General features: G+C 39.4%; 1 protein-coding gene across 6 annotated transcripts; it reads right to left on the reverse strand.

Annotated features, from left to right (window-relative positions):
• Positions 1-779: 779 nt before the first annotated feature.
• RCBTB1 (RCC1 and BTB domain containing protein 1) lies at positions 780-25,897 on the reverse strand. 6 transcript variants are annotated; one of them, XM_039326390.1, is made up of 13 exons: positions 25,598-25,881; positions 22,427-22,611; positions 17,788-17,938; positions 16,520-16,686; positions 14,532-14,690; positions 11,257-11,364; positions 9,626-9,768; positions 6,531-6,721; positions 5,290-5,416; positions 4,148-4,299; positions 3,145-3,275; positions 1,702-1,845; positions 780-1,392 (listed from the first exon to the last, which is right to left on the reverse strand). In XM_039326390.1, the coding sequence occupies exons 2-12, from the start codon at positions 22,586-22,588 to the stop codon at positions 1,705-1,707; spliced, it is 1,632 nt and encodes a 543-aa protein (XP_039182324.1). In that variant the 5' UTR covers positions 22,589-22,611; positions 25,598-25,881; the 3' UTR covers positions 780-1,392; positions 1,702-1,704. The 6 variants fall into 6 exon arrangements, 5 of the variants coding, with proteins under 5 accessions (XP_039182324.1, XP_039182323.1, XP_039182325.1 ...); XM_039326389.1 differs by having other exon boundaries at positions 25,353-25,881; XM_039326391.1 differs by lacking the exons at positions 16,520-16,686; positions 17,788-17,938 and having other exon boundaries at positions 25,353-25,881.
• Between the last annotated feature and the right edge of the window lie 479 nt (positions 25,898-26,376).

Here is a 26,376-nt window from a genome sequence, read left to right on the forward strand (position 1 = left end):
CTTGTTTTTCTTGCATATATACTGTTGTGCTCATTTTGGGGCCTGCCATTCTGCTGGGGGAGGGGTATACTGCACCAGTATGTAGTGCATCCCTCCATTATCCATTTTTTCCAGGTTTTATTAATTGTAAGACAGCAGTGGTTTAAAAAACAAATTACTGAATGTTGGACTGCTTCAATAGAGAAAGTGGTAGCCATTTGACTTTAATTCAACTTCTGAAGTATGAGCCTGTTCAGCATACTGCAGTTTTAACATGGACAAATCAGGGTAAATTCAGAGAAAGACAACAATAACAGAAGTAGCACAAGAAATACATATTTCCTCCCGCAGACAAGGAAGCATTAAATCTCATGTTATGATAAACAAGAGATTAAGAGGCTGAGTGACCCTATTATTAAAATAATCAATTTGTTCTCTGCTGCTCAAAAGCATAAGTAGTAGTAACAGCTTCAGCTTTTTAAAAAGACAGAAATGTCCTTAGAAACAGATGAGCTAATTCCATTTTAATAGAAATTTTTAAGCAGGAAGATTATCAGAAATCTATGGCAACAGATATGCACAGCACAGATTTTATGCATGAAGGTCCTTTCAGCTCACCTGATTCTGGCAAGGTAAGAGGACTGTACGTGTGTGGGGGGGGGGAACCTTCAGTCTTCCAAGAAGTGTTTTCAGTAAACCACCCATAAATGAGCAGCACCAAGTGATAGTCAACCATCAGTCATTCCAAGGAGAGAGAAGCATAACTCATCGGATACGAAAATTGAAAAATCAAACTCTTCTATAGCAAATACTCCGAAAGACTTTATTAATACCTTTTCTCATTTATTCACATTTTGGAATTGCTGCACAAAAAATTAACTTCCTAACTTCATTCCAACGTTTTTGGTGAAAAAAGGAGTCCATCCAGAATACCACAGTCTTCATATAAAGATGATTTTGTGCACAATTTTAATAGTTTAGAGGTTACAATAGGCAGGCACCCATTTTATTATATAGTTGATACATAATTGCAATGCAAAACAGCTTTCCAACAGTCAATTACTTAGAATTATTTAAGTTCACAAAACAAAACTATTTAATTCTTTTCCAAACATAATACACTACAAAGGAAATACAAAAACAATTCCAATTTGTTTAGGAAAAATAAATTGGTTCTTCAACATTTCAAGTTATTGTATAACTCAATGTACTTACAGTGTAAATTTATTATATCCCACTGAATTCAGTGAGACTCATTCCCAGAAAGACGTATAGAGGAATGAAGCATTTTTCACAAATTCTTCTCAAATGACGGTGCAAATTTCATTCTCATATATACAGAGAGGATGATTCCTTTCTCAAAATTCCCTTTATTCCATACAAGATATTTTGCTTCCGGTTGCTATCAGAGTGCTTCAAAAGAACAAGAGGTACCACAATGAGATTACAAACAGATTAACAATCTCTGACATTATTTTGGCTATTTCTCCTACCCACTCCATTTTTCTGATTTTCTCAAGAGTTTCTTAAAACAGTAAATAAATCCAACTCTTTGGAGTAACAAAACCCAAATAAAGTGCTTGCTACTTATTTTGGAATCCCTTTTAAAGCATAGCTGTTGGGCATGTGGTTTTGTACTGCAGGTGATATAATTAATTGGACCTATGAGAAAAAGGCATGAAATCACATCAGCTGTGGTGATATAGTTCCAAACAAACACACCTCTCAGTTCTTAAAGGCTCCATATTTACTGGCTTTAGCAATGAATTCCTTTAGCAGAGAACCATCCATTTGCCAGAAGGCAGCTGTCTGGGTGACTTCAGTCAAGTGATTGATACAAAACTTAAAGCAGAATTCTTCTAAATCCTAGATAGAAAACAAAAAAACCTTTACACTTATTCAAAACAAGTTTTAAATCAAAACATCCAATATTACCAACGCTGAAGAAAGTATTAACAACATACACAACTTTTGTTATTTTTAAATAGATCATTCTGCCACTTGTTTTAGCCACAATAGAAAAAGGAAATATTTTCATTTTACCCATCTTAAAATCTTTTTCCATGTAGGTGGAAACACAATTTGAAGTAGGTATAAATAGGTATAGTAGCTTTAAGTGATCACTTTTTAAGTACTTTATTTTCAGGTTCTACTACTTTCTTTCAATTACAAACTATTTCAAGGTGGGCTACCTGGATTGAAAAAAACTAATCAACAAACAGGTAATGTATTTGGTATTAAAAAGAGAATAAAATTATGATGGGGCAATTTTTTTCATATTCTTAATGCAGCAGAAAAACTACCTTTTTAATAGATAAATCATCTCTAAAACTTCACATATTTTCTCTCATGACACACTTAGAACAATTTGCCATAACACTGGAAAGAATTCTTTGGGCAGATGTGTCTGTTCTAGCTCCTTCTCTTTTCACCACTAAAATGCTTATTATTTGATAATGCATGAAGAGAATTGTGATGGCCTCCAATGGTGGTTTACTATGTATATAACACAAAGGAAAAAAAGCCTGTACTTTGGCAATGAGATATACCCACATCTCCAAGGATGTCGTGGAGTGAGCCCTTCAAATAAGTTTTGATGCTCATTGGGGGTGCACAGCATGAGCTGAATTACATCTTAAGCTCTTACGTAACCTTACATTATGTAAACAGGACTGCATTCCACAGAGCCCAAGACTCAACCCCTTAGTCTTGAATAATGTTATTGCTCCTGAGATAAAGTCCAACTGGTCAGAAAGTAGTAATATGGCTAGACACTAAGTTGAGTCTCAAATGCTAAATCATGTGTCTGATTTCATATCACCTGGGAATTCACAGAATGCAAACTGATGAAAATACAAAATTGCTAACAAACCCATTTTTGTCATTCTAATACATTTTGTTGCTCATTTCTATCACCCAAGATGACTCTCCAAGTATGTCTTCATACATTCGCCTCAAGACATTATTACCCAAACACTCCCAGGATAGGATAGCACTCTAATTTCCCACCAATATTCATCCAGTATATATGCATACAGAGATACTCCTTCTTCTGACTTCCGTCTCCCCTCTTAAAAGTCATGTTGTGCCTGGGCTGCTTCACTGCTTCCCTAGCAATTCCCAAGGCACATTGGAGGGGGCAGACTTTATGGGACAGCTAATTACCTCTGCATCATAGCGCACTGCTGCAGAGAGCAGCGAGAAAGCATTCTCCACTGTGATTCCTCTTTTGATGAGATGCTGACACAGTTTTTTCAGTCGGTTTTCACAGTATGATGTAGCTAAATCCAGAAGCCCTGAAATTAAGATTTTAATTAAATTAAGCAGAATCTCATTGCACATTGATCATATAGTATAAAAAGGTACAATTATATTTAATCGGCAAGGTACAGACACAAATTCAGTTTCGTAAATTTTCATGGGTATAGGTATGCAGGACACCAAGACAGGATTCGGGTAGTGCCGAGTCGGAGGAGGCACCTTGCATTGGATAAGGAGGAGGGATTGGAGAGTGTGCTAATGACAACAGCGCAGGGAGGGGGAGACAGCACAAGGATGACAAAGCAGGAAAAATACAATGTTAGAGTGCAAAAAAGAGAGGGCGGAACAGGCAAGGCAGTCACAGGCAATCAGGAAGAGTGGCCCTGTCACGAGGGCAATAAGTAGGCAATTGGATCAGCAAGGGGATAAAAAGAACTTCCCACCCCCTAAGTCCGACTCTGAGGACGCTGGCAGAGGACCAGCAAAAGCTAAGTTGTTTTAATTCTTGTATATAACTGTTTTTATTGTTTTAAATGTTGTTTTAACAATAAATAACTGGAGTATACTCTAGATTGCATCATTGAACAATATGCCCGGGATTCGTATTTTTATAACTATTAAGGACATACACACACACACACACACACACACACACTCACCATTTAAAGAGATGCCATTTTTAACCTAGCATATACCAGAACCTAGATTGGTTTGTTTGAACATTCTTCCCCCATCAGTTCACCATAGAACAGAACTGCAAACTGAAAAGGCAAGATAGAGGCACCAAGAGTTGCTAACATCTGTGGTAAGATGATACCATCTCCCTCTCCCACTGAAAAATGAAAACAAAAATTTATCCTGGATACTTAATTTCCCAACATATTTTTGCCAAAGATTCCACTATTACCTATAGCATCTTCAGGTGGCAAGTCAACATTGTCGGTGTATAAGTACTCAAGAAAAGCACGATACACTGGATAGGAAAACTGATCTACATCTATCACTTCCTTCTCGTCTTCATTCCAATAGGACTGGAACATAGTACGGAAGTGCTCACATCTGCAAGAAAAAACACTGATAAACTTCCTCCAAATTTTTCACATTACATCAAGAACAGAAGAAATAAAAGCTTAGCAATGGAAGTTCAGTCCCAACTGTGATTATAAGTTGAAGACTATCTGTATATCACAAAAGAAATGTCTTATAGACTAAAACTGATACATTAAACTTCCAAAATATCTTTTTTTCTGTGGAGTTTTTGGTGTTCTCTGAGTATGGTTGCTTGCTTGCAAACATTTCATTACCCAACTAGGTAACATCATCAGTGCAGGTGATTTGTTTATATACAGTAGCTTGCTCTGTTAGTTTTGGTGGGGTTGTGATTTTCTCCCTAGTAGTTCCCCAATTAAAATATTGTTTTTGTTTTGTTTGATGATAATTCCAGTGTTAGCTGTTGAGGAGGATGTGTCTTTGACTTTTTGTTTCCTTCTTAGCTTATTTCTCTTTTGAATGGTGTATAAATATGGTTTATTTTTATTTCTCTGTTGATGGCTGATTGGTCTAAATGCCAAGCTTCCAGAAATTCCTTAGTGTTTTTGGATTTAGTTTGATCTACCTTTACCTTTTTTCTACATACTGATTTTTCAATCAGCCTAAATTTTGATTTTTATGAATATTAATTTGGGTCAGCTATTCAGTATTAAAAATTCACATATCTTTTAAAAATACCAGTTCAATCATATTCACAACAGTTAACATCGTGATTCTTCCTAATAGCTGTGAGTAATTAAAGCCATATTTTATATCGAGTATAACTATAGCCTCAAAATGAAAGGTTATCCAATGCTTTTAATTTTAATCAAATTTAAAGTACCTATTGAAGTAGTAATCCATTCTTAATCTTATTTCAACATCTATCACATATTAGGCAATTAAAAAGAATGTAAAAATGGCAAGTTCATTAAAGATGCATAACAAAATATAGTAGCTAAATTAGTAAGATGATCTAGGCATTTCTTAACCATCTGGATGATTAATTATAAACATTACCTGATTTTTAAAACGGCTTTATGTACATAAATGAATTTTCCATCCACTCTAAACTTTAGATCTGATGTTTCAGGGCTATCAAATTCTCTCTTCAGAGACTCTGTCACTGTTAAAAATTCCTCATGTTCTGTAAAAACAATTATAACACCAAAAGAACACAAGAGTCTATTCATGCCAGGATTCAACAATTTCACACACAAAAGTTTTTGTTAGCTTTACAAGAGCATTCCTGTACTGTATCCCATAAAGGTAAAAACTGATCAATGATCTAAAACTATATATAGTATAGCTTTCATCAACACACTACTTCATTTAGATTTATAATGGAAATATGATGATATCAACCTTATCAAAAATTGTGTTCCATGTAACTGGGCAGATCTGAAATATAAAATAAGTCTATTCTAGAAGGGAATCATTAAAAACAGAATAATGTGGCACCTTAAATTTTAACACAACCAATAGAGTTTAATATTTGGGGTACTATGGTTCCCCTCAGATGCCATGTTTCATGGTTTTTTTAAATTATCAGTATTTTAGTATTTAGGTAGGTAAATCAGATTTGTCATAAATTACACCATTCTCCCTACTTTTCCAACTGCCTGTACAGGAACAAGCAGCAGCATGTGAAAAGCCCTTTGACTTGTTCACAACACTTTAGTTCCAATTTTTTATAAAAGTCATAACTTTAATTTTATGGCAAGTTAAATTCACTATAGTCCAGCTCTACAAACAGGATAATTTGATGAGTATTCTGTGAACATTATTTCCTGATCATGCATGTATCAAACCTCAAAAACACAAAAAAATTATATGCAATATACCTGCATATAAATTCAGACAAGTTATAGGCATTTCCCACATCTGTCCAAGAACACTCAAAATGGTTCTGGGAGTGAGGATTGTGTGGGAAAGGTGCTACTGAAAGCCAAAGCCATGAGTATTAATACTATTTTTATTGCAAGGTCACAGCCTTTTGCAAGTCTGAAAGCAGTTCCCTTCTCCCCAGCCTTTATATACTGGAGAAGAATGGAGAGTCAATTGTGAGATGCTTTCTCAAATTCCATTCTTTGTTGAGGCTCAGATTTTGTTTATATAAAAAAAATTGTCTAGACTGCAGCTCTTCCTCTTTTCTCTCAAGAGTATTGTCACAGGCCGTTACAGGCCTCTCCCACACAACCATCCATGGCTATCAGAAATTTTCACTTTTGCATCTGACATTAAGTGAAACTAGCTCTCACCAACGGAGAGGAGACGCCACATCACAGCAGGAGTGGAAAAGCAAGCAAACACATCATCTGTGCAGGAAAAGTGGGTAACATGGGGCAGGACCACCGACTGACCCCGACACTGGCCCCACATGTACACTAAGCCACTCTGTGTCTTGGCAGCAGATGTGTGAGTAGAATGGCAAGCAGCAATCTCGACGACCCTACACAAGAACAAAAGCAAACCACAAATATTCAGCTGCAGAGATGACACATTTGTCCTGTTCTTCTTATGCTGGCCGATCATTTGGTGGCTGATTTTACTTTCACTATCATTTTGTTCCAAAACTCAGTATAGTCTTGAAGGTTAGTTACCTCCCACAGATAATATACTTACCGAGTAAAGAAAATGAAGATAAAAATGTATAACAAACAATAAAATAAAGCAGAATAGAATAGACTAGAATACATAACTGACCTGTGAGCTCTTATACATAGGAATATACGGTTCTGTATCTAATAATACAAAAAAAGATGCTGTGACCCTAGAAAGTATACAGAGAAGAACAACACAGATAAGTGTCTGGAGGCTGAACTAATTAACAGTTAAGGGCACTAGTATGTTTAGCTTAGATATGTTTAGCCTCCTTTATCTTCCAGTACTTCCAGTCACAGAAAAGAGGAGGAGTCAACTTATTTTCCAAAGCACCTGATAAGACAAGAAGCAGTGGGGAGAAGCTCATTAAGAGAATTCTAACCTGGAGCTAACGACAAACTTCTTGCCGTCAGGTGTTGTGGATGCTTCATCATTTTTCAAAAGAAGATAGGACATCCATTTGACTTGGATGGTATAAAGCTCCTGCCTTGAGCATGGGGTTGAACTACTAGAAGACCTCCAAGATCCCTTCTAGCCCTGTTGTGAAGAACTCAGTTAAGGACCTGTCTTTTCTTCACCATCTTAATCCTTTCCTCTTCAGATTCAGAGAACAAGTTTTTTCCTATGTGTGTGTGCTAATGTTTGTGCTTACAAACAACCCATAAACAGAGTCACTTCATCGAGTTGGGCAGCTATGGAAATTGAATAAATAAATAAATAAAACACACATTTTCTTTATATTTTTCAGATTTTTAAAAAAATATTTCCCCATCCAGCTGTCTACAATTTATTTAAGCAACTGGTGGGTGATGGTAAGGATTATGGTTCCATATATCTTTGGGCATGTGGGATATAAAATAAGTAACTAAGGGGGCCTCACTTCATTGCACTTGCCAACTTTATCTTTATCTTTTATTGATTTGATAGCAATTTATTTGACTGTTGGGAGTCTCCCAGAGTAACCCAAGAAGCTCAAGGCAGCTGATAAATAACTTTGGAGATAAACTGTTTCTTAGGGTTCAACTTTTTCTCACAAGAAAAAAAGAAGCTGGTGAGAAAGATTTGAAGAGTGGGGAATGATGACTCGTAATTCTAGGCACTCTGAAGCACTGAAGGTCTGTCCTATCCAAATGATCCTGGGATAAGACTCTTGAAATATCCCTGGGTGGCCCCTGGCTACAGCCCAGAGAAGATGGAAGTTGACTGCAAGGGAGAGACAGCCTTTGGGGCAAAGGAATCAGGTGTTGGCAGCCCAAGAGAAATTGCCTGCTGGCAATTAATATCCTAGCTGGCCGAGCTTGGCGATGCAGGGATCACTGCCGCGAACCTTTTAGAGACTGAGTGCCCAAACTGTAACCCAAAACCCATTTATCGCTGGGTGCTGGGGACGTGGTCAACTGGGTGGGCGTGGCCACCTTAATGATGCTTGTGGGGGGAGGGATGTCTGTGGGGGCCGGGCAAGGTTAGGGGAGATCCAGGGGGTCTCTGGCGGGTGGGGTAGTGGGCCAGAGGCTCATGCTGCAGGGTGAGGCGAGGCGAGGCAGGTGTGCCAATCGCCACGGGGCAAGGCAAGGCGAGGCAGGGGCTGGAGCAGCTGCTGCCTGACACCATCGGCCCCCACACACAGAGGCCAGCAAACGCATGGGGGCCGACAGTGTCCGTCAGCAGCCACAGCCTGCTGGCTGTCCTGCATCATGGCAGCCCCATCGGCCGGGCAGAGATGGCCCCAGGACAGCTGAAAAGGAGCGCTCACCTGATGCGGGCCTTGTCTATAGGTGGCTCTGATGGGAGCAGCGGCTGCTGCTCCTCCTACTGCTCGGAGCCCCTTGACTGGCCAACACACAGAGAAGCAGGAAGCGGCGGCAGTGATCCCTGCATCGCCAAGCTCGGCCAGCAACAGATCTGGAAACGAAGCTGTGCCGCTCATCCTTGCACTGGTGGAGGCAGGATGGCTGGAAGGAAGCCCTTGCCCGGCCTGGACCCATCCACTCAACGGCTCTGACGGGGGTGGCTTCTGCTGCTGCTCAGACCAGTTAACCATGCAGGGAAGCAGGAGGAGGTGTAGGTGTAGACGGGGGTCTGGAGCCACCTCGGCTGCTCACTGGCAGCTTGACGAGACAGCGGATCTCACGCACCAGCTGTCCCTCCTTCCTGCATGGTTGACTGGTCGGAGAAACAGCGGAAGCCACCTCCATCAGAGTTGTCGAGTGGATGGGCCAGGCTTCTGGCCGTCCCGGCGCCATCACCGCTTGACCGATGGGGCTCCATGGCCAGTTTGCCATTATGCAGGACAGCCAGCATGCTGTGACTGCTGACGGACACCGTCGGCCCCCATGTGCTTGCTGGCCTCTGTATAAGAGGGGTGATGTTATCAGGCAGCAGATCTGGAAGCAAAGTTGTGCCACCCATCCTTGCGCTGGTGGGGGCGGTGGCAGTGGGGGAAGGTGCGATCTGGCATGTGCCCACCCTTTGCTGCTGCCCCACATTGTCCCGCATGTGCGTGCAGGATGATGTGTGGTAGCAGCGGGGAGGGGGGGGCATGCGCTACAGCTAACCTTCACCTGCCACTGCCTGGATGGGGGGAAGTCAGGAAGAGGCTTTTTGTATTATATGTTGGATTATTCCCCCTGAACCCAAAGCCTTCATTAACAAATTGCATGTACCAATCTGTTTTCCAAAGCCATGAATTGGAGGTAGCTGATAGAACAACCCTGTTCCCAGCTCACCAAGCATTGGCTGCAGTGGCATTTACCTCTCCTTTTCCATCATGATTTGCACTGGGCTGAGATGGTTGCTTTTGTTGCCAGTCCCCAACTGCCCGTAAGTGTTTGCTCCCCAGGCATACAGTAAACCCTCATCTGTTAGTGCTAGCGTGTGTGCATAGCCACAGACAATCTGCAAATAAGTTTGTAAAGAAGGCAGGAGTTAGTATACATACCACTCCAGGACAGCAGTGAAAGGAGTTTATTCACTGAAGCATAATACAAGCTGCATGCTTGACGTGCTAGAAGAGAAACCCTTATAGGAGGCATAAAAGCTTCAGTTATTAACAGTTTTGTACCATACTTAGGTATCAATTGGCTAGTCTCTAAAGGCTGATTGGTAATTCTTCAACACAAAATCTATACCACTACTATGGCTGTGCACACTTCCACAATTATCAGGGGGAAACAACCTCTAGCAAACACAGCATCTTTTTGCTCTTCATGAATTCTTTTCCAGGCTCCCAGATGAGACTGAAAAAGGACAATTAGAATCACCTTCATTTTAATGGGTGGATTCCATTAGGTAGCAGCTTTCTTTTACAATCTCAAATCTGGAAAATGTGGGCTGCCTTAATGAAGAGCAGAGATGAGGCATTCACAGGAGGTCTGCAGCACTTGCAGGTAGTTCTTGATTTAGAACTAAATGATTATTCAAAGTTACAACGAACTTGAAAAAAGTTAGTTGCAACCCATCCATGAAGTTATGGCAGCTGCTGCACTTTTGGGTGCTTGGCAGCTGGTTTGCATTTATAGCTGTTTGCAGCATCCTGCAGTCATATGATCCCGTTTTGCAACATTTTTATCATTTTCCAGCAAAGATGCCATTGGATAAGCTGGATTTGAACTTATGACTGTGTGACGCAGTAACTCGCTTAACATCATAAAAAGTTGTATAATTGAGTCTGGTCATGTGGTAACTCAACTTACAACTGCAATGACTTATGACCAGCATTCCTGGCTCAATTATAAGTTGAGGACTACCTGTACCCTTAATTGTTCCTGCTAGTGCCTGTTATTACTGAAGCCAAGACAATCAAACATGCTGGAAAAGCTGAAACACACAAAATATTCAAGAATGTGTACCCTGAATACCTGCACCACAGCTCTGATTTTGTACTTCAGATACTACTTGTTGTTTATTATGCAGATTCCAAATGAACAGCAATTATTCTGCCAGGCAACAGTACAGACCAATCAATGCTCAGTTCTTGTCACAAATGGCATACTTAAGCCATAGAAATTCATCAGAGCCATCCATAATGAACAGAAGAGAAGGACAAGATTTCTTATAGAGTATGATGGGCAAAAGATAAAGGCCAAGGGACTAAAACTGATTTGGCTACACCTAATTTTGGTCAAGCTTTCAGGAAACTTTTCATTTGCTCTAAATATCCCAAGATCATTCTCCAGGATCATCTAAGAATGCAGCTGTCTGCACAGTTTAAAAACAAAACATTCACCGTGCATAACTTCCTATCCACTTATTAAAAAAACAGGAAGAGATTAGTTGGGTAGAGGTTACACTGCTCTTTTCTCCTTAACAATGAATCTTCCCAAGATTAGGGACAATTTCCCAACAATCATTCAAGAAACAGAAAAGAAAGATCTCTATACTCACCTGCATTACACAAACCCCTTGAAGAGCTGCCACTCGGCATGGAGTTAACTGATTGCCGTTATTTCCCAGACCCAGTTGTCCATTGCCATTGTAGCCCCAGCCATAAACCTGGAGTGAGAAGGAGGTTAATTAACCATTTACATTATTTGTATCCAAAGAGCTCCTGTTCTGGAAGAATAGAATAGAGTTGGAAGAGAGAAACAGGAGCTCACCATCTCAGACAGGTGAATGTCTAGTCTCTTCTTAATAATCTCCAGTGATGGAGCGCCCACGATTCTGGGAGTAAGCTGTTCCACTGGTTGATTGTCCTCACTGTCAGGAAGTTTCTCCTTAGTTCCAGGTTGCTTCTCTCTTTGATCAGTTTCCAACCATTCTATCTCATCCTTCCCTCTGGTGCTTTGATGAACAACCTGGCCCCTCTGCCTTGTGGCAGCCCCTCAAGTACAGGAATATTGCTATCATGTCCCCCCTATTTCTTCTTTTCTTTAGACTAGCCAAACCCAGCCCTTCTTCGTATGTTTTGGTCTCCAGGCCTTTGATCATCTTAGTTGCTCTTCTCTGAATTTTTTCCAAACTCTCAACATCTTTTCTGTGATATGGTGACCAAAATGGGCTGCAGTATTCCAGGTGTGGTCTTACTAGGGGTTTTATAAAGTGGTACGAATACTTCGTGTGATCTTTATTCTATGCCTCTGTTTATACAACCCAGGATTGTATTAGCTTTTTTGGTTGCTGCTGCACACTGCTGGCTCATAGTCAAGTGATCGTCCACTAGGACTCCAAGGTCCTTCTCACAGTTACTGTTTTTAAGCCAGGTCTCACCAAATCTGTATTTGTACCTTTGGTTTTTCCTGCTTAAATGTAAGACTTTGCTTTTTTCCATACTGAAACTCGTTTTGTTGGATACGGCCCATTGTTCAAGTTTGTCAAGATCTTTTTGGATCCTGACTTTGTCTTCTGGGGTGTTGGCTACTCCTGTCAGTTTGGTGTCATCTGCAAATTTGACGAATTCCCCTTCAATTCCCTTATCTAAGTCATTTATGGAGATATCGAAGAGTACTAGGCCTAAGATGGAACCTTGTGGTATCCCACTGCTTACTTCTCTCCATGTGGATGTAGTGCCATTGAGGACTACTCGTTGAGTACGGTTTGTCAGCCAGCTACAGATCCATCTGGTGGTGATGTTGTCTATTCCACCTTTTCCTAGCTTACCAAGGAGTAGGTTATGGTCTACTTTATCAAGTGCCTTACTGAAATCTAAGTATACTACTGCATTTCATTGGTCTACTAGTTTAGTCACTTTTTCAAAGAATGAGGTAAGATTGGTTTGGCATGATCTGTTTTTAACAAACCCGTGCTGGCTACTAGTTATTCTTCTAGTTGTTCGCAGATCTGTTTTTTATTATCTTTTCTAGGATCTTCCCAGATATTGATGTTAAACTGATTGGTCTGTAGTTTCCTGGGTCCGTTTATTTCCCCTTTTTTGAAGATGGGGACCACATCAGCCCTTTTCCAATCCTCAGGTACTTCCCCGGTGCTCCAGAATTTATGAAAGAAGTGATAAACTAGCAGAAGTTCAAAAACTTTGAAGTATAATACACTGAAAGAAACCTGATTTTAAAACAAAATATTGTACTATTTTCTTTCTCATTTCCTATGTTCATAAATACTCTATTTCAGAGGAGAAATCTTGATTTTATATTTTTTACAAGGGTAGAAAATGTTTCCCATATTTTACAGGTTATTTTGGGGTGGTTTAGATGATTTCCTATGAAAGAAGGATTGGATCAATGCTACTCTCCATTGTGGAAGATAAGCAGGTGTTAATAGCATGATCTGCTTTCTATTTGCACATATAAGACAGATATTCTATATCTACGCTTATAAAAGGTACTTCAGCAGTGACTGTGTTTTTTATGCAACCATCCCTGTGTCTAAACCTTTTATCTGTATCACTACTAGTAACAATTAAGATAAAGAGAATTAGCATAACTTCCTAGTTCAACACACGCAGAGGGGAGGATGAATACTGGCATGTTAGAGACAATACCTCACTGGAAGGAAGACTAACTGCTATTGACAAGAAATGTCATTGGACTGTCTCTAGGTGTTGTACTCTAGCAACAGTGCCTTACATAAAGTATCTTAGGCAGTAGATCAGCTGGCTAAGTTATGATTCAGGAAGATGGTACGCAGCTTTCAGCCAGTTCCAGCTTGTCCACTATCATTCTGGAAGTTTCCGACAAACTGAAGGAACACAGACAGGACTATTTCCTTTTCACCTATAACTGAGTTTATTCCTAGTAAAACTTGTTGGCATTCACACAAGTTTGAGCTTATTGTCACTGAATCCTAGATCTGGTAGCAGCACTTCTTAAATGGAAATTGAAATAAACAAGGCCTGTACTACTTGGAAAACAGCCCTGGATAATAAAACTATAGAGCAAAGAATGATAAGAGATGTAAGTCAAAAGGCCTCACAAATTGGAGACAAGCCATCTTCTCCCAGATATTACCAAGGCTGTAGAATTTCAGAGAATTTCTCTGAATTGCCCATATCTACTTCTGAAACTACTTTAATTGGACGTGTGTTTAAAGAGAACAAAAAGGTAAGGAATCTAGCCAGTCTCCAGAAGAGCAAGATCAACATTTGTCTTCATTCTGCAACTCCTTAGCTCATCTCCCCATATCACTCATTTCTATTTTATTTTTGGGTTCACTTCAAATGTACTGTACCGTCTCACACAATTGGCTGAAATTCAAGGCTTTGAGGCAGAAGGTTTTCTCACTGAACAGAGATAGACATTTGATGCTTTATAACTTCTCATAATTTTTTAAAACAATCTTTGTATTTTATTTGACAAATATGCTTTTTTTAAGCATTTTTTTCCCAAATTTAATATGAAAAATTTGGAAGGTTTAGGTAATTCATAAATTCTGTGCCAGTTCATATCTTCCAGAGAATTTTAAAGGATGCAAGGGAGGGAAATTGACTGAAAATTGCCCCCCACTTCACCAATATGTGCCATTTTCACTGCCACCAGAAAATCCTCCAGAATTATTGTCAGAAACAGGCTCTAGTGAGGAAAACAACCTTGCGCAACAAAGTAAAATGTAATCTTGACCTGCGGAACAAGTAGATGAGGTTCTTGTTTTGTTTTTTAAATCCCAATAACTAAACAAGACTTTGTTGTACGTTTTCTATGAAAGGCTTATACAGGAACACTTCTGTCTGCAGAATCAGAGGCAAATGTAGAAGGCCACCAAATGCTTACCTCCCCATTATCTATGACCACAACAGAAGAAGTTTGACCGCAGGCAATGCTGACTGCTACCTTAGCCTGTAAGCAATTGGAGACTCTGCGAGGAGTTGGCTGATTTGCAGTTGATCCTGACCCAACTTGTCCACAGTTGTTATAGCCCCAGGCATATACCTTTTAATAAAGGACGAAAAGGGAGAGACATCAAGAAACACACCACAAACCTTACTACATGAGCAGAAACCTTTTCCCAAAGCATATACTGTTTAACAGTGCAGGTACCAAAATAATTCGTTTTACAAGCCACAGACAAGTAGCATGGCCATTTATGATATATTTCAAAATACCGATGTGATTATTATTCTAATTGCTGATAACACAAAGCCATTGATATGGGCGTCTCTTCTAACACACTTGGCTAATGAAAGAGTATACATATTACCTTGTAGCATATAATGCTTCTAGGTAAATCTTCAGTTAGAAAGCGAACATTTTTCTGCAAGAAATTAGGGACCCAATCAAGAGGGATCCCATTTGGAATCAATGCCTCTTACTACTTTTTTCCTAAAGACAGACACTTTAAATACAGTTTCACAAGTTAAATGTTCAGCCCTGGATGAAGGAATGGCCCAGATTCACTGGATAAAGGAAAAGGCAGACATCAGCTTTGAATTGTTTGCCTTCCTCCAATGTCCGACTGCATTTTTCTCGGCTTCCAGCATTCACTGGTAGAGGATGGACAACACAATCTTCCTCCTCTGATTTTACCCGACTTCTCATTCTAAGTTAGGGCCCATGCATTAGAGATGGGTTGCCTTCTATCCACCAAGTCTTTTCTGCATTTTTCAAAAGGAAAAAAAAGGAAGGAAAAGAGAGGCAACTGTATTCTACCTTAAAGAAAGCCCCAAATATGCTTACAGCAACATGAGAGTACATTTTCTTTTCTTCCTAATTCTTCTTCTAACAATAAATAAATAAATAAATCTGATAGTACAAGCTTGTGTGCTCATTACTGTTAGATGGCCCAATTCTTATTACTAGAGGAGGAAGAAGACAATAAGAGAACACACTACACACCACTATGATGAATGGGAAGGAAGGAAGGAAGGAAGGAAGGAAGGAAGGAAGGAAGGAAGGAAGGAAGGAAGGAAGGAAGGAAGGTAGGTAAACAGAAAAAACAGCCTTCAACTCATGAACAATGATAAAAGGTAAACTGCTTGGCAAAGGTTACAGAACTTCCGTACTAGGCAATTTTCAAAGATTTATATCTGATGACTTCAAAACTTAACCGCAAACTTTCAAGGCTTGAAATGGAACAATATCCCCTTTGTGCAAAACAACATACATGTCAGGTATGAAATTAAAGAGGCTCAGTCTCACAGAAGAGACCCCAATGTTTGACAATGTTGTCCCAGAACCAGACACTTTCCTTAAAGGCATACCCACACAATTTCAAGGAGCCAAGTTCCAAATTTCTGCATCTATTTTTCTGAAACTGGCCCTCTTCTTACTAAAACGGGTCTAGTATATCTATAAAGTTTATTCTATCCAGCTGAAAAAATTAGTAATTACAGCACTTATTATTTCCCAAACAAAGGGGAAATTCCAGCATCATTATTTCAAGTTTCATTTTTGAATCAGAAAGCCTTCTATTGGATCAAAAGAAAATAGGTCACTGTCTCACAGGGCACTGCATCAAGGAAGTCCATTCAACCTCTATTTTTATACATGAAACCTTGGTGTTTTTTTTAATTGTTGCCACTGAATATTTGCAGAAAATATAAAATCCCCATTAAATCAGATTGTCAACAGATAGCTGATTTCCTCTATAAAGATAAGAATTTTTATTGTTAAGATAAAATCTGAAATAGTTCATTAAGAAAACACAGATTAATGGTAGTATCAATACCCTTTCTTCAAGGACAATTTTCAAACATTTACCAAACAAAAGTACATTCTTAACAGCAAAAACCTGAAGAGCTAGTTAGAAAAGCAGAACTTACATCTCCATCAGAGGATAATGCAAGAGAATGGTGGGAACCACAAGCTACTTCGGTTACTTTCTTAATGAGCAAATTAGTAGAAATCTGAATAGGCGTCACACCCTGGTTGGTTGTCCCATTCCCAAGCTGACTATATCCATTATGTCCCCAGGCATAAACTTCACCATCTACCCAAGAATAAACAAAAGTAACGATAGTGAAACATGCAATTAGGCAACATTTGTACACCTACTCAGACAAAACAAGATTATTGTATTTTAATAGTCACTTTTATTATGCTTGGTTACATAGCCAGTCAGATATGTAGACTAAATTTGGCTTTTTTATCTACCTATTATGATTATTAAGGTCATTCCTCTAATAACTTATTTTATGGGAGGATAAGGCAGTGGTACTAAAAAACTTGACTTGGCATTATTTGACTGGAAAAAAGTTAAACAGCGATTAGTATGCGCATTAAATGCACACACACATTCTTTCTGCAATGTGAAGAATGTAAATGAGCAATATAATCTCCATTTTAAAGCTTATCACATACATTTATCCATGTTAAACATTACAGTTATTTTAACCCAGGAACTTCATTATGCAAAAATCTGACTCTCTTGAGAAGTTTATAATGCTACAAAAAATGGAAAGAAAGAAGATGACCAGAAGCAAGATGGATGGTTGAACTTAGTTGCAACACCAATGGGTGCACGGTTGGAAGATCTGGAGCTAGGTGGGGGACAAATCATCTTACAGGTGGGGGACAAATCATCTATTGGTTGGTAAGAGTTGACAGCAACTTGATGGGATATAATTTATCAATCAACTAAAGGAACTTAAATGAGCATATGTTATCCAGCATGATGGTAAATTAAACTTCCAACAGGCTTTAAGCATGCACCTACTTTAGTTTTAAAAACCTAACTTCTAAATACTTATTGACCCAAGGAATGTTGTTACACAATATTTTAAAAAAATTAAAAAGGAGTGAACATTCAATTTCTGTCTCCTGTGGAGATATAATTATGCTGCCACCACCCTATGATCCTCAGTCACTGAGAAAACCTCATCAAAAAAAGATGCAGCCCCTGGCTGCAAAAGGTCTGTCCAGCCTAGTTCAGGAGAAGCAAAATGGCAGATGCAATTCACACTGAGATGATGGGCCTCAGTGACAGTGGCAGACTCCCTCACTACAACCATTTTTGCATGCTCCAGTTCCCTAACTAAGAAACACGTGCTTAGATTTGCCTCTCTAATACTGCTCAGAAAAAGTTTCCCACCTTCTGTATTAAGGATTACATGAGGCCCACTTCCATAGCTAAGACTGCAGATCCTCTTTCCACATAAACTTTCAAGTTTTTTTGGTACAATAGTACTCTGATTATCTCCAGTTCCCAGACAATTACTGCAGTTTAGTCCAAATACAAAAACCTGGGGAAAAAAAAAAGCAAAACTAATGAGCTGATATGGATATGTTCATTTATGGCACATTAAAAAACAATCTAAACTGACTTTGTGGTATATAACAAGATTTGTAATAAAACCAAAATTTATAATAAATATGGAATAAGGTACGGATAGAAGATAAATCAGGTTTAAGAGACTATACATCAGGGTTGTCAAACTCAATTTCATTGAGGGCCGCATCAGCATCGCGGTTGCCCTCAGAGGGCCGGGTGGGTGTGGCCAGGGTGGGTGCTTACTGGGTGGGCGTGGATGGAATGGGTGTAGCTTACTGGGTGGGTGTGGCCAGCTCTACATTGTTCGTATCAAGGGTGCCTGTGGAGATCTGGGTAGAAGTGGGGTAGAACTGAGGGTCTCTGGCAGAAGGGGGTGGGATCGGGACAAGTGCCAAGCCTCACTGTTCCTCTCAGGCCATGCGGGGGGGGGGCTTATGGAGCTAAGACTGAATGCGTTTCAGCATAGATGGCCACCACAAAATTGTACATTGGCTCCCAGCCGGCCTGGGCCAGGGCCAAGGAAGAGGGGGCCATTCCCTCACTGTTTCCAGGATGGCTTCGCAGGCCTCATGAAACCACTTTGTAGGCCGCATCCGGTCCCCGGACCTTGTGTTTGACATGTCTGCTATACATTATTTCAAATTCAGGCAGGCTATTTGGAAGTGTCTTGGGCTTAAAACAGTTTCAAGCTGAAAATGCTTCCAAATGACCAATTGACTTTTTCTGTTTTACTTTGAATAGTGGAGGATAGATACATAATGACACAAGTGGGTCTGGATATTTATGATCTTCCTATCAAACCCAGGGACCATCAATATTCTGTCCCCTCAGAATGAAATGCTTTGTGGTTGAAAGGACTGAAATTTACATTATGTTATAATCTTAATATATCATTTTATAAAAATTCTCTTTGTTGGTATCTGTCACTAGAAAAAATATCTACAATTATAAAGGTACTGGAAATTTATGTTGTAAATATAAACAAGAGGAGAAATGTTATTATGTTTAATGGATGTGCAAAAAATAATAAATAGACTTAATTATATATATTAATTCATAAGATTTTAAAGATTATTATACAATTGAAATTAGAGGCTTTGCTTTTGGGACTGATCAATAAACACTTGGGAAAAAGTCATGCAACTTTTTCATACATGATACCTGCAGTGAGATTTATATACACAAAGGTAGAAAAAAATTGTCATTATTCACAATGGAGGAATGGATGGTGAAGATGGGACTTGCTAAGATGATCAAATTGACAACTCTAATCAGACAAAAGATATTATCTAAGCTTAATGCTGACTAGAAATCCCTTATGTTTTTGCATGAAAATAAAATAGTTTTGATGATTAGAAAATAACACAAAAATATAAGTCATGCTTTAACCATAGAGTAAAAAAGTAACTTCTATATTTACAATGGTTATTAAGAAAATCAGAAGTTAACTTCTTTGTATTTTCTTGCTTGCTTGCTTTTTGCTCCCCCCCTTTTTTTCTTTATTCTAAATACAGGTAGTCCTCAACTTACAACCATAATGGAGCCTATCCATTACAGTCATAAACCATGATTGTTGTTAAATGAGGTGCCCATGTAATGGCCTTGTTTAACCATCCCAATCCCTACTCTTCCCTTTGCAACTATTAAGTCGAACACAAGGTGCCTTGGAGATGGGGGAGGCCTGGGAAACCTAGCACAGGCCCAAGGCCTGCACTGCAGCACCTCCCAAGCCCAGCGGATATTTACAAAAAAATGGACATCCAATCCCACAATTAATATGCTAAAGTAAGATTTCACTAAAATAAAGTGACAGCATCAATTCAACTGGTTGATGTCAAAAGCCTCAGCATATATTTCATGTTTAATATTTAAAGGAGAGACGAGTAGGAATATTAAAGCTATGGAGGGAAGGGTGGAGGAAGAGGAGGAGGCGGAAAACTGTTGCCAATAACTACATGGACAGGCCCATCAGGAATTAAGCTTAGTCTACAGAAACTATATCTATCTGAAGTCTTGCATGAAAAAAATAAGAGTCGTTCAGTATGTTAAAAAACCCAGTTCTTTGATGGATTTGTTTAAAGACCAAACCTTCCATGCAAAGTATTTTATTGCTAATAAAAAGCTTTTAAAAAAGATGTGGTAAGATGTCATCTTCTACAGTGTAGCTGCAACATATCTTTAATAGGATCAGTTCAATATTGGGCATCATGCTTGGAAAAACATGGCATAGCATGTCTTTGGTATAACATAGACCCCAAAAACATTCAATATCCAGCAAACTGTGCATGAATGAGATTTTTATTTAACTGATTTGGGGTTGCCACCAAAGTCTCCAACTAATCTTTTATGTGGTTTATGTTTCATTATTTTCTGTGTTTTCAGGTAGCAAAATAGCTATATGTAGCTATTTTTGTACAAAGTAGCAAAGTAGCTTCCTATAGCAGAGTTTGAAGTACTTTCTTAACCTGCAGTGACTCATAACACTTGGATAATTATTCATTTTAAGATCACTGATCTAATTTTAGTTTTTATTTATTTCAACTTACAGAAAGGAGAGTTCCTGGCTGTTTTCTGGTTTGAAACCAGTCAGATCTTGTAAAGTTGCCCTTAATATATGGGGGTGTGACCAAAATATATTTTATTTAACACCTGATGCAGACAGTAATAATAGTCCCCATATAGACATGTCCTTTTGTTAGAGGACAGAAGTGTGTCTCTGTGATTTGTATTCTAACATGTAAAGTAACTTGCTCCTGTCAGGTGTAGATTGCTTGGAGAAGCAATGCAACAGTCAACAACATGATTCAACTCCAAAAAAGAAAGAGAAAGCTTGAAAAGAAACTTAAGCTGACTTAGCCTTAACTCCTTTGGGAATCAGAGGGAGGGAAAAGCAAACACAACCAGGCATTTCAAGATTTTGTTGCTATTGCCTATCTCAGTAGAGACTGATCACTCTTGAGCAGTCTGTTTCCTGACTTGGCCACCTTGAAGGGCTGAAGGATGTGCAATGTGAAGGTTTGGCCACAATAACCTCCAAACTTGTTTTAAAAGAAATAACTAAGTTGCAATTACTTTTTTGTTCCATTCCTTTTTTCATATGCAACACCTGGCCTAGCACTCAAAATTTAAAGATGCCTTTCAGCACAGAAAAAGATGTGTGCATTGGCCCACTCTCCCATAGCAATGCAAGAGTAAGGCAGCTCAACATACATCCATATTTTGAACTGGGATTGTCTCTTTCTCTCCCTTTCCCGTCCGTCTTCTACCAAGTCATTAATTTTCCAATGCTTCTCAATCCTCCCACTGTCTACCTGAATGGACTCTAGCTTCCTTCTTTATTGTCCCTCCATGCATGGTCTGAATCAGCCTCTAGACCTCCTGTCTGCTTAATACTCCATGGATTCCTGGAATCAAGCTGCTTAGAACAAGCTACTTCTCTCCCCATCCCACCTCTAAACAAGAAATGTCATGCAACTCAAGCATTAAACAGAGGCTCACAGTTTAAATCCACTGACATTAGTGGCCCCTCATTAGTTTTCTAGGGCACCATTAACATTTTAGGATTTTTGCAGAAAGCAACTCAACTCAAGTGTCTTTTAGTCTCACTCCAGAACACAGCAGTTTCATCCTGTGATCTCCTGCTAGACCTCTGCTGAATAGAGAGGGAGGAAATCAGTTCTTTCATAAGAAATTCTTGGGTACCCCCAACAGCCAGAGAGAGAAGGCACCAGATTAATTTCCAGGATGTTAATGTATTGGACCAGTTGCAAATCCAAGGCACTGAACATCTATGCAAACAAACTACACAGACAGGAAATCTAAAGTAAAAATCACAGAACAGCCTTCCCAACCCTGGTATGTCCTAGCTGCAGGCTACAGTACTTTGTAAAAAAAAAAAAGTGCAGAAATGGAGATGTGCGGCAAAGAAAGAGAAGCAATCTGGACTGGACTTCATGGGAGGAATTCACTGCACCCTTGGCTTCAGATTCAGAATGGAATCCTATTGTCTATTCCCTGATGAAGCCCTCCATAGAGATATGAACACAGGACAGCCTTCTGGAAAAAAAAAGGTTTTGTTTTGGAGTTACAGAATTTTTGTTCTGTAATTGTATACAGGATATTTGAAAGCAAATAAAAGTAGGAAGTGAATCCTACCTGTGGCTACTTATTTTATAAAACCTTGTTTTCTGAGGCAAGAGAAACATATTTGCTCAGTGGAAAGTACTCTATGCTCAGGTTTTTTTCCTGGTGGGTCACAAATATTAATTTTAGCCTGTAACAAAGAAACTGCAATATTCATCTTCTTTAAACTCTGAGATTTATGTTTTAAATACTGATTAATTCTACAGATATGCTATTGCAAACTTAAATCAAAAGTTTGCTATTTTTATATTACCACTAGATATCAAAACAATGTTATAGGCAGAACACATCTGTGTAAGTACTACTTACTACTTACTTCATCACTGTGGGTAATATATATAGCTTCATTGGCAGATGTTCCAAATACACATGCTTTTCGAATAGTTGCAATTTCTTGAGGTGAAAGCAATGTAAATATAGGCCACTTCCCGACCTCCATCATAATTTTGCTGGAGGAATGTGTTATTTTATCTGTCATTTAAAATGGTTTCATGGTATTCACTGAAAAAGAAGGGAATCAATCAAGTATGAATAAAGTCCATTTCTGTGGTATGGTCTTTCATGGTGTCATGTTGATTGCAGGGCTGCCCCAAATGTTATTAGAGACATGGTCCAAAGAGCAAGGGGAAAATAATTAAAATAAATGCTATCCATTTTTACAAGACAAAAATGAAAACTGGAAATTCAAGGAATACATCTAAAATAAATACTGCACATCATTTTTTAATTTGGAAGGAAAGGATTGCTTTTGAAGGAAACTGAAGACTCAATGTGCAACATCAAAAGTTATACAAAATGTGATCTACAGTATTAAATATCTAAATAATAAAACCAAGTTGCAGCTCTGAAAACTGGAGAGTGCTGCCAAGTTTACAAGAGGGACACAGAGATTCTATCCTTGAAAATTGCTGTAGGGCACTTTCTGCCAAATTTTGGGCTCTTGTTTTTTTGCTCACTGCTAGTGTTAAAATCTCATGCCTGGAAAGTTTTTGCCTACCACATTTTGCATCAATTGTTGCAATATCCTTGTTGTGATTACAGTATAGGTACATAAATTCACAAAGGTAACTCTTATCAATATCCCTGACTCTAAATTTATCCCCATTGGTGGGGAAAATGTGCAGTATACGCTAGTCAAAATAAGTGGATATGGTAGAATAATGCATGAAACTCACTGTCAGGCAAAAAGTCTGGAACAAGAGCCAAGTTTTGATACTGTTTGGGTAAAATGTAAGTACTGTATCCTCTATCCTTATCCCACTGACTTGGCATCTCCCTTGCGTTTAACTTCATCTCCTGAAGCATTTTGATCTAGACTAGAAAACAAGCAGTCTCATCTGCCTTACCAGAGGTTCACTGAGGACTACTCACAGAAGGAAATGGATTATAACTGGGAATTTTGTCAAGAGAAAGTGCATATGAGACCTTACTGCATTTGTCAAAGAAATATGTATTACATATAATACAAATGAGGACATTCATTTTGGTAAGTAGCATACATGTTTATTCTGTCTGCCTCTTCAAAAAATGTCAGGGATTCTTTCACAACACCAAGATTTTTTTTTAAAAAATAGATTGTTACAATCTTTTTCCCAATAAGTGGAAACAGTTTGCGGTTTGATAATGGGGGATACTAAATCAGGTCATTTTTCCGGTCTGAAGATTTCTTGCCAGACTTACAACAAAGTCACCCTTCTGTAATAAAAGAACCTATTAATGCCCCTCTCTCAGAGGAAGCACCCATGCAAGTGTCCTTAATACTCATCTTGAACTAATTTATTTTCTTCTCAATTTATTTGCAGGCTTAATTTGTTCTTTACATTTGCTGCAGGTATGTACAATTATCTGAAAAAACAGCAAAGTTGCTCTCATCACTTGCAGGCAAATAGGAACTCATATCAACGTGTCATTCTCACTTATACCTTCTTGGTACCAGCATTTTTTCAAGCTACATTCTAAAAAGTATTACAGTCCTTGATAAATCTCTTTAACACTATTGAATCTTTCCAGCATCTAAAGTGCTAATATAAATCATAATGAACCTATTACAAAAGCATAAAAGAACAAAATATACAATATGAATATAAAAGACCTAGAAATAACAGAGGACCAACACTATAGAGGTTTCTGAATGCTTAACATAGGAAGAATGGCACTGTCAGAAATTATTTCTCAGCATAATCTACACATATTGTGCAGAACAACATTAATAAAACTTAACAGCATATTGAACAATTGAGCCCGTGGGAAAGTTTAAATCTCATTTAATTTGAAGGGATGAATTATGAGATGCTTCTAACCCAAAATGCCCAAACAAATCAGCACATCAACAAAAAACTTTGTATGATTTGTTTTCCTTTAGAAAGTTACTGTACTATGATAAGTAAGGTTTCTGCTTCGAAGATCTGGCCTAGAATCAAAATGTATTTCTCACTCAGCAGCTCACATAAATCGCAACATATTTTGCTTGGTTATAAAGGAAAGCAGATCCAGGAAACATATGATAAAAACCAATTACATTCTTCCCTAGATTTTTGAGCAAGCCATTAACCACGATGCTATCTTTTCCCAGTTGGGAGAGATTCACAGATGTTCTACTCCCTCCTAAAGTCTAGGACAGGGGTAGGCAACCTTGGCTCTTTTATGACTCGTGGACTTCAACTCCCAGAATTCCTGAGCTTCTGGGAGTTGAAGTCCACGAGTCATAAAAGAGCCAAGGTTGCCTACCCCTGGTCTAGGGAAGGCACCCTATTCGCAGTTCATGACTCCCGGGCAGGGTTGCCAATGCTGGGTTTTTAAATCCAGATCTGAGTTTTTCTATCCAGATTTCTAGGTTTGTTTTCTTTTACTTTAAAATGTAAGTTGTTCTATACAGTACTTACATTATACTGTACGTATTAAATAGGTAAAAATAATTTAGTTCAAAACGGATTGTGGAATTTTTAAAATCTGGGTCTTTTGTGTAGAACCTAGGTTTGGTTGAACGCAAAATCTTGATTTTTTTTTTTTTTCCTTAAGAAAACCTAGCTGGCGACCCTGTCCCGCAGCTCCCCATTCTCCACCCCTCCCCGAAGACTCGAGTCAAACCGGAAGAGCCCGAGGCGTGTGCTGTTTATTTCCTAAACTGCAACCAACGAAGCCCCCCTCCTTCCTCGGCTCTTTTCCCTTTATACGCAAGAGCCAGACGCTCCCGTTATTTCTCCGCTTACATTCGTGACAAGGTAGGAGAAAAGAAAGCCAACCTTTTCCTTCTGTAGGAAGTCGCCGAAGAGAAACGGGAGGAGGGCTGCCAGTCCTTCTCAAGAGACCCCTCCCCGGCTGCTTGCAGAAAAGGAAATCGTCGGAACCAGCTTAGCGCAGGGCGGCCCAAAAGCAGGGGACAGCTTCGCGAGACGTGGAGGGAAGAAGAAGGCGGGGGCTCTTTCGGTGCACCCTTTTAAACGAGGAAACGGAGCCCCGCCCGGCCGCCCCTCACGCCTCACCTCACCTGTTGCAGTTTTTGCACACGCTGGCTTTGCCCAGCTGCCCCGGAGCTAGCAGGAAGCGGAGAAGCAAAGGCACTGACCCACCACGAGCGCATGCGCCGCGGGCAACGCGTGAGATTTATGAGGCTGCCGTCTTTTCTTCTTGCGCGTCTTTCTGCATCCGCTCTTCTGATTCCCTATAGCGAGAAAGACGAAGTAGAAGAAGCTAGTTTCGTGCTTTCCTTAGTTTTCCTGATTCTTTTTTAAAAGGCAAAGTAGGTCGTCATTACGACCAGTTAATCTGGGCTACAATGTTGCGGACAGCGCCAGCTGGCCAAAAAAGATGAAGCTTTTGTTGTCTTGTTACAATACTGACATCTAGCGGTTGCTTGGGGCTTTGCAGCCCAGATCTGGTAGCACTCGCCACTGAGAGCTTTCTAGAGGCTGCCAATTGCACATACCCATGCACCCTTTACAATCCACATGACAACTCCTACACACCACCACATATCCATCATGTCCTCCTTAACTTCCGTAGCATCCTCTTATGCACACTTATGTACACTTCCTGACCCACACTGTACTCCCATGCAGTCTCCCCAACCTGTGTAGCACCTCCAGTGCATCTTGTGTGCCCTCCATAAGAGGCACCATGTTGGTCAGGGGGTCTTTGAGAGCTCCATGTTGGGAAGGGTGCATGAGAGTGCAAAGGGATACATGAGAGGGACCACACATTCAGGTCAAGGAGATTGCACAAGGGTGTGGCTCTGGTTAGGGAGGGTGTGTGGGGTGAGGATGCCTG

Source organism: Crotalus tigris, unplaced genomic scaffold (assembly GCF_016545835.1).
Source record: "Crotalus tigris isolate CLP2741 ecotype Arizona unplaced genomic scaffold, ASM1654583v1 scf7180000024340.7048381, whole genome shotgun sequence".
Lineage (NCBI taxonomy): Eukaryota > Metazoa > Chordata > Lepidosauria > Squamata > Viperidae > Crotalus > Crotalus tigris.